The sequence below is a fragment of the Epinephelus fuscoguttatus genome, linkage group LG2 (assembly GCF_011397635.1).
Source record: "Epinephelus fuscoguttatus linkage group LG2, E.fuscoguttatus.final_Chr_v1".
NCBI lineage: Eukaryota > Metazoa > Chordata > Actinopteri > Perciformes > Serranidae > Epinephelus > Epinephelus fuscoguttatus.
In genome coordinates, this window is record NC_064753.1 from 28,305,139 (window position 1) to 28,320,044 (window position 14,906).

At 41.3% G+C, this 14,906-nt stretch overlaps 1 protein-coding gene across 1 annotated transcript in view; it reads left to right on the forward strand.

Annotated features, from left to right (window-relative positions):
- galnt18b (UDP-N-acetyl-alpha-D-galactosamine:polypeptide N-acetylgalactosaminyltransferase 18b) overlaps window positions 1-14,906 on the forward strand; it is a 132,122-nt gene that overhangs the window by 98,968 nt on the left and 18,248 nt on the right. Inside the window, exon 7 of the mRNA XM_049560129.1 lies at window positions 8,946-9,131. Coding sequence (XP_049416086.1) covers window positions 8,946-9,131 — 186 coding nt within the window. The remainder of the gene's footprint in view (window positions 1-8,945; window positions 9,132-14,906) is intronic.

The following is a 14,906-nucleotide window of genomic DNA, read 5'->3' on the forward strand; positions in this document are numbered from 1 at the left end:
GCTGACTTTAAAACTTTCAAACAAGTCAAAACTACCTTGAAATGTGCTTGATGTTAGGCACTGCATATTCAAACTGCAGTTGATAACTTTTTTGAAAATAACTTTGTGTCATATTTGCTGAAACTCTCACTTTATTCTGAAAGAAGTACACAAGACAAATAGTCTGTGAAAAAATGATGCAGTCAGACTGTCAAACTAGGCAGCGCTGATCAAATGTGAATCAAGATTCTGTTACTGCATTGCCTATTTCTTACCTCAGATGTTTTCAGAAACATAATTTAGTGTACTGTTTAGCTGTAAAATGAGAAAGTTTGTGATCCAGCTGCAATGTTGGAAACAGTCGACTGAAGTACCAAGCCCCACCCACCCACCAGCCAGATCAACTCTCTCATTTTACAGTTAAACAGTGCACTAAAATGTGTTTGTTGATTCATAGTTGATCAGCGCTGCCCAGTTTGACAGTTTTACAGGTTTCTTACTGGTTTTAACAGACAACATCATCTCAGTCCTGGCTTCTCTGCATTGGCTCCCTCTTCTCTTAGAAGTGATTTCAAGATTTTACTGATCACTGTTAAAGCTCCTGTGGGTCTTGCCCCAAGCTACATAGTAGAAGTGTTGACCCCACATGAGCCAGTTGGCAGTCTTAGATCTTCAGGAGAGGGCGTTCTGGCAGTTCCAAAGTCAAGGCTTAAATCTAAATGTGATTGTGGTTTTGCTGTCGGGGCCCCTTGGCTATAGAGGGACCTGCCTGAGGAGATAAGACCTGCAGAATCAGTGACTTCTTTTGAATCACTTAAAGCTCATTTTTGTAGACTTTTTTTAAATCGACCATCAAAACACTTTTTAACCTCTGGTTTTAAAGCTACTATATAAATAAAGTTAATATTATTATTATTAGATTGTCCGCAGTTCACGAGCAGTGATTGACATGATTGACAGCTGTTCCAGAGATTCCTCGGCTTTGATTGATTGTATTCATTCATGTTCAGTAAGGCCATTGGAAGTGCAGCAAGGCAACAGAGTGGGCAGAGGAATATGATTTTTTTCCCAGATTATCCGTCTCATTTAGTGCTGTGTCAATATAGAGACAGTTTCAGCGAATATAGATATTTTTTTATAAAACTACAACCACAGCTTTAATCATCATCACCCGTCACTTACACCTGAACATCACCGTTGATCTCACTTACACCTTGATTGCATCCCGTATTGACTACAGTTCTGTCCTCTGTGGCCTTCATAAACTTCATTTGGTCCAGGATTCAGCTGCCCATATCATTACCAAAACCTCCTTCAGATGATATCACTCCTGTTCTTCACCAGCTTCTCTGGCTCCCTGTTTAGTATCGTATTGATTTCTAGATTCTGCCACTCACCTTAAGGTCCTTCATAACTAGTACCTTCGTATCTCTCCGAGCTCCTTCATATCTACACACCCTCTCGTACTCTCTGATCCTCCTCTTTCGTCCAACTCACTTCACCATCTGCCCTCTCGACTACGGTCAGGTCTGGAGCCTTCAGCCTTTCTGCCCCCTGCCTTTTGTAACTCTCTCCCACAACACATTGACGATATTGATTCTCTTTCCACCTTCAGATCCCGTCTGAAAACACACCTTTTCAAGCTGGCATATTTATTAAATTTGTGCTTTCAGTTTTTGTGAGGCAGTAATGGCTCAGATTCAGTCTTTGTCGTCCTCTAAAAATTTGTTTTCACAGTCTGCTCGCAATCAAACACTCAAAACGAGTAACACTCAGATATAAGTCTGTTACAGTGTGCCCAGGCTATTTAGAGCTGCAATGGCTGAGGGCACAGAACTCCTCCCAAAGCGAGTTTTTCTGCAGAGTTGTTGTCTGTATCTGTGGCCAGAGGGGAAGAGGCTGAAGCATGGGTTGAGGGGGTGGCGGGGGCAGTGTGCTATGGTCAGTGCTCTGTGAGTGATGGCAGTGTCAGTAAGCTGCAGATTTTTATAACATCTTAGTTCTGTTAGTTAAGATCACTTTATTAAATCAGTATCCGCACAGTAAAGACTATTCGTTGATCACCCTTCAATCCACGAAATACAATCTGATCGTCAGTGTGGCAGCCCCGAATGGTTTGTAGGCTCCCAAGCAATCTCTCTCACTCAGTGAAGCAGTTGAGAGTATCAAACCTGGCATAGAGATTGTACAGGTCTCTAGTGAATGAGCTCTTACCACAGCCCCATGTACACTTCTGAACATGTAGAGACATCCAGAGCTTCACACACCTGCTGTGCCTAGTTACAGTTGCTAAGCTATGATTTGACAATCACAGTTTCTCCATGATAATTGCGCATAGTGATAATTGGGTAATATTGGTGTAAAAGCGTAAATTTAGCACCACAGAACTTTGAAGAGGGAAATAGCATACCAGAGAAGCTTTGTGTTTCTCCAGATGAACAATAGCGAGGACATGAATGAGCAATAGAGGAATGTTTCATGCTGCAGGAGTAGTTTGAAACATTTTATGTACGCCTTGATCCTTTTTCTGGCTCTGAGAATTTTGGAGTCTGTTGTAACTGACACGACTTGAAACAGCTGCTTTTCTTAGCTGAGACGAAAAAACACAAACATGTTACAGCCGCCTTTCAAGCCCGCAGGGCGTGAGCGCTCGACACTCTAAAGATAGATTTTGTGTGGAGTATTTTGAGGCAGCGAACCATACAAGAGGTTGCAAAAAGTTCATGAAATTATTAAGTAGATTGACAATCTAATCATTAAGCTTGTGAGTGAATCTTCTGTAATTTCATTTGACATATTGCTGCGCCATAAAACCGCATCATTATTATGCCTCATGTACTCAAAGATTTTGTGAACCCCCATCAAAATCCACTTTAAGCCACGAGACGCTCTGCTTGGTAACTGGCCCCGCTGTAGTCAGAAAAATGAAGAGAGCACTTCCACTCGCATTACATTTACATTAAAGGTATTTAGCTCTTGCTCTTATCCAAAGTAAATTATGATGAGGGCAGCAGTAAAAATTAGCTTAGGCTCAGGCTGATGGTGCCGTGATAATAGATCTAAGCAAACACTGCTGTAATGTGAGACGTCTTGTGTGCCAGAGAAGTTCTACAGAAAGAAATTAGAGGGAGGACAACGAGATCAGATTGAGACAGGAGCATATTTACAGGAGGATGTGGCACCAAAAGGGTTGTGATACAAGAGGAAGCAGGGGGACGTGAGGCATTTCTTGAGGAGATGAGTTTTTAAAGTTTACAAGGGAAGGGAGTGGTTGTGCTGTCCTGACAGAGATTGTTCCATCGCTGTGGAGTCAGGGAGACTGGGTGGAGTGAGGACCTGACTCTTAATAGCATAAAGTAGAACAAAAGTGGTGGAGTGGTGATTGGATTTGTTTGTGCCGCAGTGTGAGTGAGGTACGAAACAACCCCTTTAAATGACATGGACCAAGTGTCGGAAGTTTTGTAAATCTAATTTGCTGTTTTACAACTTTCTGACAGTGTGGAGGTGGAGTCTCTCGTACAACATCATACCACCATCTCGGAGCAGAGTGTTGTGTAGTATTTTTTGTTGCAGTCGCTGTTGAACCGTGCTTTCCGCTTCAGCAGGGCACTGGAAAACAGATTGTATGAGTCAGGCATGCAAATTAGATGGCGGGTTGCAAGGGGAGTGCGCTATTAGGAATATCCAACTGTATAAATGTGTTGTATTTTGAAGGGAATAACGACACAGCCCTCCGTAGTAATGGAAGAGCCAGACTTGTGTGTTGACAGTAATGACCCATTTCTTGTGATTAATTTGGAAAAAAAGCAGCACACAATTAGTGGTTAACTGCAGGGGGGCGTCCCACAGGCAAAAATACGGAGGCATTTGTTTCATTGTCAGAAAGGAGAGTTGACGCTGAAGAACGAAGGCAGAATTATTTTGGGGCCGAGGTTGCATACAAGCTGTAATTGACTGTGGCTTTTAAAATGTGATGGCACAGTTGTTCCAATGTTTTTGCCTGATATCAGTCAGAGTTGTCAACTCGTTACGCTCTGCTTTCTATCTTCAGTCTGACATTGCCTCCTCTCTAATTATTTTCTGTGATAGAGAGGGATTTGATTTCCCCTAACCAATAGAGACCCATACATGCTCCTGAATCTAATGTCATTTTAAGTCAACATTGATTTGTAGCAATGCAAGCACACTGGTTTTCCCTGGGTTTAAAGAGTGAAGCAGAGCAAGGTAAAACAAACTATGATGTCGAACTATATGGACAAGACATGTTGATTTAGACGAGTCTCAGTAGACCCTTTTAGTACCAACGTCACAGTGACGTCTTTTTACTAGCTGGAGGCAAAACATGACTCGCCAACAAAAACAAAGACATCTATGGTTAAATGCCATAAGATGTGAGAACTGGACAGAGGTCATCACTAAAAATGCTCACATATGCAGCGCACACTTCATATCAGGTTAGGGGAAAAAGTATTTACTGTTGTAGGGAAGATTAATGTTATGTGTATTAAGGATTATCATGTCCACCTCATCAGACATTGGGAAGGTATTAAGAGGAATATAGGATTTCTCCATAACGCCAATTTTTTAGCGTATAAGCTAACGGGAGCTTCGATAGCAAAACAAACTGGAGGAAACTGTTCAAGTGTCGTCTCCTTTGTAAGATTGACATAGTAATTAACCATGAAGCCATCCCACCTTCAGCAATCCTGTTAAATCGTCTATCTACTGAGTGACAGCACACAGGTCGACCAGTCTGGTCCCGTTGGTCGGTGTTTACTTATTCAAGTAGCACTCGCGATCCCAGAGAGTGAGTGACCTGACGCGGCGTGTTCATAAATTCAGTCTGACACTCTACACGAAAATGAGATCCCTGTTGGTCGACGAAACGGAGCTTTACATTTCTACATTAATTAACAAACGCTTTAGTAATCACACATTCACTCCACTTGGCGCTCTGCTGCTTCGGCTCCCCAGACAGAGTGCTCAGAGTGCACTCCAGTACTCGGAATGAGTATTTCTTAATGCACGACCCGCATCATCTTCCTCCATTGTCGAACACAAGCCAACAGAACTTGCTAGATAGTGCTAGCTAATGTCTGTGAAGAATTGTTTCGCCTCCAGCTAAGCCCCACCCACCAAAGTGTCATACTGTTTACTAACAGTAAAAGGGTCTATAGCAGCATCTGACTTGTCTTCAGCAGTCACCATAGTTGTTATAATCCCTTATTGGCATGTGGCTTGATAACAGCTTGACACCTGTGGCACTGATTGGCTAATCGTAACACCTCTTCCTAACATACAGTGAGCAAGCGAACTCTGGCAGAAGGAGGGTGGAAAGGTTTCCAGATGTACTGTGGCTAAGGAGTGGTAAGAAACAGAAAGGCGCTACACAAGTGCAAGACCATTAACCATTTGCTACAAGCGACACCCACACGCCTATTGAGCCTTGAGCGAGCCTAAGCAACAGCTTGGTGTTGCTCTGAAAATAGGTTGGAGGTGCGCAAAGCTTTGCCTAAATAAAGCCAGGGCAAGTAGTTATTCAAACAAGCAACACATCGCTTGGCCTGTTCGCTGATGCACAGAGCAGGTTAGGACATCTTCACTGGGAAACACTGAAACAATCTGGTGTACGATCAGTGGATCATCAACCGAAAAGCCACTGTTTTATGTTACAGCGCCAGATGGGTGGGCGGATTCAAAGGTCTGGACTCAGGCAACGAACTCTTCACTGCGCCATTTTCAACTTTTTCAATTTTAGTCAGGTTCAGAAGGATAAGACTGCAGCTGATTATTTTTGTTGTCCATCAGTCTGCTGATTTTTATCCAAGATGGCAGCACCGCTCTAGAAATGACAGGGTGGGTCTGTCTGTCACTTTGGTCCAGATTTAAATATCTCAGCAACTGTGGGATGGTTTGCCACGGAATTTGGGACAGATATGCATGGTGCCCAGAGCATGAATCCTAATGACTGTGGTGATCCTGTGACTTTACTCTAATTCCACCATGAGGTTTGTTTGTGGTATTGAGTGAAATGACAACAGCGTAAGGATAGATTGCCATGAAATTTGATACAAGCATTCATGTCCTCCTTAGGATGAACACTAATAGCTTTGGTGAGCTCCTGACTTTTGATCTAGTGCCATGGTTTGCAAATGGCAGGTATGCAAATGGTAAACCTGAGCATACCTGCTGAGTGTTTGTATTTTACCTCTGTCATTGTTAGCATGTTAGCATTCTGACCATAGCATTTAGCTTCAAGCAACACTGTGCCTCAGTAAAGCCTCACAGAGCAGCTAGCGCTGACTGGTTTGTTTGACCAACAGACGATGAACCAATGACGGACTTTAATAAATGTGATAAAACTTTCAGTCAGTTAGCCAAATCAAAATAATTGGCTTTGGGGGCATCCACTAGCTCACCTGGTAGAGCAAGTACCCCATGTACAAAGGCTGTGTTCTTGCTACAGTGGCCAGGGGCTTGATTCCAACCCACGGACCTTTGCAGCATGTCATTCCCACTCTTTCTTCCCCCTTCATGCTAAATCTGTCCTATTAAATAAAGACAAAAAGCCCCAAAAATATCTTTAGAAATATAGTTGGCTGTGAATATTCTGTTGATTGTCTATTCAGTTAAATTAATTGGTCGACATCACCAACTGTACCAACCATGGCAGGAATTCTTTGGTTCGATGAGTGTGTTGATTTGTATATTGGCATGTCTGGCCTTTGAGTTCCTTCGTATTTTTCCATGATAAAATGAGCTCACTGATAGGCTTTTGGGAACTGGGCATGATTATCAGTCAGTAATGGGGAGTTTCACTGTGACGCCTGGACACCACCACGGCTGCCGCAATTCACCAGTTTCTCTTCAGGCATTAAAGTCAACTACAACATGAGCCTTTTATTCAGCATTACTTATAGAATATCCACTCAGACTGAGATGACGAGCTCAAGTTTTTGTCCATCTTAAAACCGGGAAAATAAATCATACAAGATGTTCTGGTATAACTTCACAGTCTGAGTTGTTATATTGATTACTTTTGATCAATTACCGCCCAGAGAAATCTCTGTATAGAAATACTGCACACGTTGTTAACAACACAGCTCATTGAATAAGTGTGTGTATGTGTGTAAAGACATAGTGTGTTCGACCATTATGTGCAGAATGCTCAGCTAATTACCAGCTGTGTATTCTAACTCTGGGACCTCAATCAGGGTCAAGGTTTACTGTTGTAAAGGAAATTGAAAAACACCTTTTGAATTAGATTTTTTTTTAATTAATAGTTAATAAAAAGACTGAAAAGGCAACTCTCTCTTGAATAACTGTCATGGACAGCACAACAACAGGTCATGGCTACATCTGCTTGACAGGCAGCTCAGTGGCCACAGAGGGAGTACTATTATTAGTGTCCCAATCACATCCACAGTTTGTCACATCATTCGTAATGATGCTTATCTGCACCAAGCACTGTGCTCGTTCTTCGGCAAAAGGTTTTTTGATGGAAAGACACATTTAACTTCAACACAAGAATGATGTCAGCTGCGCTTTTTGATCCTCGCATAACAGCACAGCGAGATGATTTCAGCCTTATTCACACTGAAACGCCGGCTGTCCTGCACTAATGTTAAGCTCAGCATATTTAAGTGGTTTCTGAGGATCCTCGACAGGCTCTGGTGGTGACATCTCCTTTGATGACCCCATACAAATGTGAGCTTGTAAACAGGAGAGCACATCTTCATTGCCTCTGCTGAGTTTTTGAATTGCTTTGCGATACCATTCAGATTTTTCAGATACTAATCAGCAGCATTGTACAGTTTAATTCATTTCCTAATTCATTTCCCCCCAGGCTTTGATTCTCACAGAGTTCTCCTCAAAGTTTTTGTAACTCAGAAAGTCACATCCTTTTTGATGTATCAATGTTAATCAAAAGATGACAAAATAAATTGAAATGTTAATAGCTGATATGGGTGATTAGGGCTGTTAAAGAATACATGAAAGAATTGCATAAATAACCATAAACAACGCATTTAATGCTTGATTACATGTTAAAATGTATAAGGGAAAGTATGGTAAAGCCTATTGATGTGATTAAGTGTGTAAGCAGCATTTGGAAAAAATGCACAATATGAAGCCTGGGTTTCTCTGTTCTTTGCTGCATGCAGTGTTTACACATATTTAAGTGATCTGAGAAAATAATGAACTATTACAGAAAGTGTCATTGCATGCACACAAAACATTTTTAACAGCAGTTCCTTTTAGTCCTCATTGCGGGGCCTTTTATTGTCACCATTTGCTGGATAGAGGTATCACAGTCGGGAAGAGTTTGCAGAGATCCCTGCATTACGGTCTCGAGCCTCCCAAAGGTCTTCATTACTGTATGTGTGGAGTTAGTGCCACCGGCTTTTAGTCATCAAGGACTTGGGCTGCTCCTCCTGGGCGCTGGGACATTAACGTTTTCCACCACGGGGACTCCCTCCTCACTGTCAAGGATACAGGAGGCTGCAGAGGTGATGATGAAGGGCTTCTGCTTGTTGGCCAAAACGTGCTTTAAGCAGCCTGGAAGTGATGCTAGTGTGGGCCCACTGCACCGACTGAGTGGAGATCCTCCCAGGTGCTCTCCAACCTGAGATACAGTCTGTTTTTTAGTCTGATGGTAGAATCATGTATAATGACTGATGAGAAATATAGAACAGCAGCAGCAGCAGAAGGAATTAGGCTTTCCTGAAACTTTTAACTTTCTAAAGTAAACTTCAAACATTATTTCAGTGCTCTGTGGGAAGCCTAACTTTTAGCTAGCATGAACATGAGGTGCAACAGTATGTCACAGCAACATCTGTGCAGACTTTAGTACAGCTGTGGTTTCAAATCTTGAAGGCTGTGTTTGTGTATTGTGACTTTATGATTTCCTGTGACTGCAGATGAATGACAGATTTCTCTTTTCTTTGCATTTGTAATGTCTAAACCAGGTGTGGCAGTGTGGCGGCAGCGTGGAGGTCCTGCCTTGTGCTCGCATCGCCCACATAGAGCGTGCTCATAAACCCTACACCGAGGATCTGACGTCTCACGTGCGGCGAAACGCCCTCAGGGTTGCAGAAGTTTGGATGGATGAGTTTAAAAGCCACGTCTACATGGCCTGGAATATTCCCGTGGAGGTGAGTTGATTGTGTTGTACTGAACAGGCGCAGGGCCCAAAGTGTCAGGGGCCCGTCATTATTTTTATTTATTTAACCTATATTTAACCAGGAAGTCCCATTGAGATTGAAAATCTCTTTTGAAAAGAGAGATCTGGCCAAGGTAGCAGCCAGTCAAAACACATTTAAAATGCAAAAAATACAACATAAAATACAAAACTCAACACTAAAACAATAATTATTCAAACATAGTGGCCTCTCAAGAAAAACAAGCACGTCTCTTTAACGCATTCTTTATGAGGCCTTAAATCCGTCAATGGATATAAGTGTTTCTAATTTTAGATCTTTTTGAAGATTGTTCCGTACCCAAGGTGCAGAGTAGGAGAATGCAGTTTTCCCCAGATATGTTAAACCCTGGAGTACATTAAAAAGCAAAGTCGATGATGTCCAACCCACCAAATCATAAGGAATGCAGTGATGAATAAGTGAAGTTGCATTTGTAATGAACCATAGAGATGCGTGGTATACTGAATCAAGGCTATGTAAAATAGAGAAGGTTACGTGTCGCTCAAATTAACATGTACTGATCGGGAAGAGATTCAGAATGACCAAGAGATGCAAAGGAACTGTAAACAGACACAAAATACCTACAAAAAATGGAACAACAACAAAGAGTCACATGGCGACCAAAAGAGACACAAACTACCTCAGAGACAAACAAAATGACCACAAAGAGGCACAAAACCACCAAAGATAAAGAAAAAGGAGGTGACATATCTGTGCACGTCTGTGCACAGGGGCACATTGTCGCAGTCTGCCCTCAACGGTTTCACAATGGTGTCACAATACAAGCAATTATCTGTGTGTAGTTATCTACAGTACAAAGGTGTTATTATTATAATTCTTATTCATTAGAAATATGTGACTGTGTTTATCTCTGACAAAAAGGTGGAAGTCTGATGAAATTTTCATGAACACAGAGAAACTCAGAACCATTTGCAGCACAATCACTCAGTAGTTCAACTTTTATTTTATCACTTTGAGGGACTTTGGTGTATAATGAGCAGCTCATTTGGCTTTGCCATTTTTTTATGTAAATATATTTGGCATTTGGCCTTTAGTGGATGGGTTATATTAGATATGCTGACAGGAAACGGAGACATTTAAGGTATGTGGCATGCATGGTAACCACTATGCCACTAACAGATTCCCTCAGTATTTGCCATTTTTATTTTAACTCTGTAATAATGGATGAGTATTATGAGCTGTGCTTGCTTCTAAAGGACTTTTTTACTGCAGTGTCTTCTGGGAGTACGACATATTTGGATGTGTGGAGTCATAAAATCTGGGTAAAAATCTGTTTATTACATTAAAGCAATCTGTTCAATTAAAAATGTATGGTTATTTTTTGCTGACAAATGGTCAAAACTGCAAACCACCTGTGTAACTGAAGGGGAAACTATACACCCAAATTAAGTGGTGTAATGTAACAAAGTAAAAATACTTAAACTTTTACCCTACTATACTTCCAAAATAAAATGTATACTTCTACCAAGGCACATTTTCCCTGGGCATTTTTTATGCTTTGTTACTACAAAAAAAAATGGGTAGGTTTGGCACACCAGTGGTACTAGCTTGCAATTTAGATAATAGGTTAATCACAGAAGGGTGGCTGTTAACAAGTGCTCTCAAAGCCGCAGTTAAGTTTCGATTTCCAGTCAAGTCCAGGCTGCATGTCAGATCTAATGCTAGATGCTAGCGACTATGTGAGTAGAATTCCACTCGGCGATGAGACTGACTTCATGATGGAAGCAGAGAGTGGAGTCCCACAGCAGAGAGGGTGAGTAATGATTCGAGGAGATAAAGATTTGTGACAGTGTAACTGCGTGGTGACTGCTCTACTGCAGTGTGTCAGCCCTGGAGGTCAAAGGGTTTCTTTAAATCCTATTTCAGTCAGACAACTGATGTGTTAAATGTTTATGTCAAAAGCAGAGCATAGTTAGAGTTGGCATCTAGACTCCGGCCTCATGGTTCCCGCAGATATGTTAACATGAGGTATTGGGGAGTGATGATTAAATATTCCCCCTCTCGCCGGAGCCTGCAGGTGGGTGCTGGGGTGGAGGTGGGGCTGTGAGAGCAAGCAGCAGACTGATGCAGGGCAGCAGCAGCGTAGACAGTGCAAAGAGAGAGCTGGGAAGATTTTGCAGCTTAAATAGACCACCAAATTGGGAGGGTGTGTTTTGTAGATGACATATGGAGAGTGACATATGACATGTGTGTGTGAATCAGTGCAGCTTGAGTTGACTGCCTGAACTAGCCTACAGGTGTTGCTGCGTTAGTTGTGAAGAAGACCTCAAGTGTAATGTAGGCTTCATTTTTATTGTGGTGTACATGTTAAAGGTCCAGTGTGTAGGGTTTAGGGGGACATATTTGCAGAAGTAGAATATGATTTAATAAGTAAAATGCCTTTAGTTTGCAATCAACTGAAAATAAGTACCACTGTGTTTTTGTTACCTTAGAATGAGACATTTATATGTACGCATGGATGTGGTCCTTGTCCACAGAGTCCACCATGTTTCTCAGCCATGTTTCTACAGTAGCCCAGCATGGACAAATCAAACACTGGCATATGGCCGTCCACGTTTTTGCATCACCAATCATAGTTGGCAGCCCCTCCACAAAAAACGCATCAGAAAAACAATGATTTTTAACATGACACTGCTTTATTCAGTGATTTTACCAGTTTAAATCATCAGGTCCACTTGACATCTGCGGATATAAAAAAAAATCAAAATCAAAGTCCAGTTGCCTACGATTTAACTGTTGCTGTTGTTACGATTTAACTGTTGCCAAAATGGAATTGACCTGGATAAATGAGAATATCCACAGACTCATCTGCGGATAATTTGGCTCCCCGTAAAAACCTTCTGAACTTCTGGATCTTAAGTTATCAAAGAAAAGAAGTGAGTGCATACGAGCAGGTGCTGGGCTAGCGGCCCATCAGTTTTTATTGGTTTTAATCACATGATCTGATTGGTTTGGGGAGGAGGAGACCTCTGCGGATAATTTGGCTCCTGGTAAAAAACCTCCTGAATAATGAAAACTGAAGGAATCCTAACCGGGAGTTCATAATTGGCACACTGTCGACGTTTTAGCTGGTTACAATCTGCAGTCCTCAAGCTAGATGCCACTAAGTCCCACACACTGCTCCTTTAAATACATTTAATAACATATCAGTAAATATGAGAGACTTTGAGAGTTTCACTCAAGTAATATTCTAATAGGTGACTTTAACTTCTGCCAGCGTCATATTCTAGTGAAATATTTGTACATTTACTGAAGTGTGGCTCTCAGGTACTTCATCCACCACTGCACAAAGTTACAAAATAGTTTTTCATAAAGCAGAAATGCATCATAAGCCACCCGTCATCATGAGGTTCTTTCAGCTCCACAGTTTTATAGACAGCTGAGGTGAAACAGTGTACGCTGAACTGCATGAACTCTAAGCCTTTTGAGCACCATCCTCTGTATGTACATGTGTCCCATTTTTTTGAAATGTCAGATGTCAGCTGTAAACTGGCTGCAGGCTTCATTGAAAGACAGCACCATGTTACCTATACACAGGATTTGCTGTTGCAGCTTTTTGCGTCATCATCCAAAGGGAGCATTCACACAGTAATCCAAGTCAGATGTAAAAAAAAAAAAAAAAAAAGAAAGTGATGCTCAAACCCATAAATATGACTACAGATGATACCATCATAAATCTACAGCACCAACAGGCAGCTCCTTTCTGCAGCCACCTAATCTAAATGTCACGGGGTTGAGTGTCATCTGCTATCGGCTGCGCTCCTCCCACCGCAGATGTTTAGTTGAATCAGGCCCCTGACACCTCCTGAAGGCTCAAATGAAATGATTTCTTGTTACTTACAGAATGGCCTGAATTAAATACGTGACACAGAATAAATAAATACTAAATATGATTCAATAAGATGGTCCGAATGGAGACATTAGCACCGAGAAAATTCGATACAAAGGACGAGAATAAGATTTTAAAAGAGAAATTAAAGAAATTATCTGGATTACAGCTACGACTTGGGAGCAAAATGATTAATATTACAGAGAGAAATAATGTAGTGCAGAGACAAGAAAGATGTACTTAATTAATTTTATTCAATTATGTGTTTTTCTTTCAGCAGAGATGCAGTTTATTCTTTTTAATCTATGGTGCTTTATTGGTTTATGTGAGATGTTGAGTAAAGACATCTGCAGTGTCAACAACTCATAAAGTACAAAATGTCTCACAGTTTGCAGAATCACAAGAATCTAACTGATACCAAACATGTATCTGCACGCTGAGTTTTTATGCTTGTGTACGTGTTATATTGGGTACTGATTTTCATTTGATCTTGAACTGGATGCAGTAAATTAAAGTAAATAACCGCACTATGTCGTCTTATGTTAAATGTAGCATCCCTCAAAGGCGAAGTCAAATGTTTGCTCACTGAAGCTTTTTTTTTTTCCCTCCTCCTGCATAATCTGTTTGAATATGTAAATCCACGTTATGAATAGATGAACATCTGCAGGCAATTCATTCAGTCAATAATGAGGCGTTTAACAGAGTCTGTACTCAAGAAGCATGAAATTTAGCCCCAGCTTTAGCCCCCTGAATTAACTACACAGAAAAATTGTCAGTGTTAATTTACCTCTGAGAGTGTGAATATAAACACGGTGCCAGTGTTCACATGAAGTCCATCTGAGTTTACTTTTTGATGTTTCTGAGCACCATTTGGTCCCACTTCACCTTTAGAGTTATTAAAGAGGCATCAGTGACATTCGGTGAGATGCAGAGGACAACATGAAAGGCAGATGATAACATGCAATGGTGGAAGAAGTGCTACTTAATTCCTTAGATCCTTGATTTAGGTGAAAGTAGCAATAAGACACAGTCAAAAATACTGCATTTAGATTCATACTTAAAGCACATTAACAGCTAAATGTATTTAAAGTATCGAAAAAATAATTCAAAAAGTAATACTTCTACTGTTGTAGCTGCTCAAGGTGGAGCTTATTTATCTACTTTAAGTACAGTTAGAGGGTTTAGTTCAGTGGTTTCCAACTGTGGGCACCTCCAAAGGGTCACAAAATAAATCTAAAGGGTCATGAGATGAATAAAAAGGGAGAGGAAATAAGAGGAAACGAAGTTCTGATACACAAACCAAGACATAAAAAGATTAGAGGTGAAACGTCTCTTTAGTTGAACTGCTCATAGACATCTTAAAAAAATTGCTTGTCAAATATGTCGGGAGCCACTGGTTTTAATCTTACAGATGTATTTTATAAACCTATCATGATGTTCTATGCACAGTCTCAGGGCCCTGTCTTACACCTGGTGTAACACGGTGCAGAGCACAGCGCAGTTGTCAGTGTTAGTTTCAGACCGATGCAGTTGTCATTTTCACAACCAGCACTACCCACGTTGTGTAAGTAGCAAATGTACTTGAGCTCATCTGTACATCTGTGGGCATGTAGGTCTTATAATGTGGTGTTATCAGGTGCACTGTTGCTATTGTAAAGGCAGCAGAAAGTGACTGTGCCACTGGCCAACAAAAAGAGAATTTTCCTGCTATTTAAAGGGTGCATTATTGAGATTATGGTGGCAGGGTGGTGCAGTGGTTAGCATTGTCACCTCACAGCAAGGGGTGGGGGTTCAAACCCTGAGGTGTGGGACCTTATGTGTGGAGTTTGCATGTTCTCCCTGTGTCAGCTTAAGATACTCCGGCTTCCTCCCACAGTCCA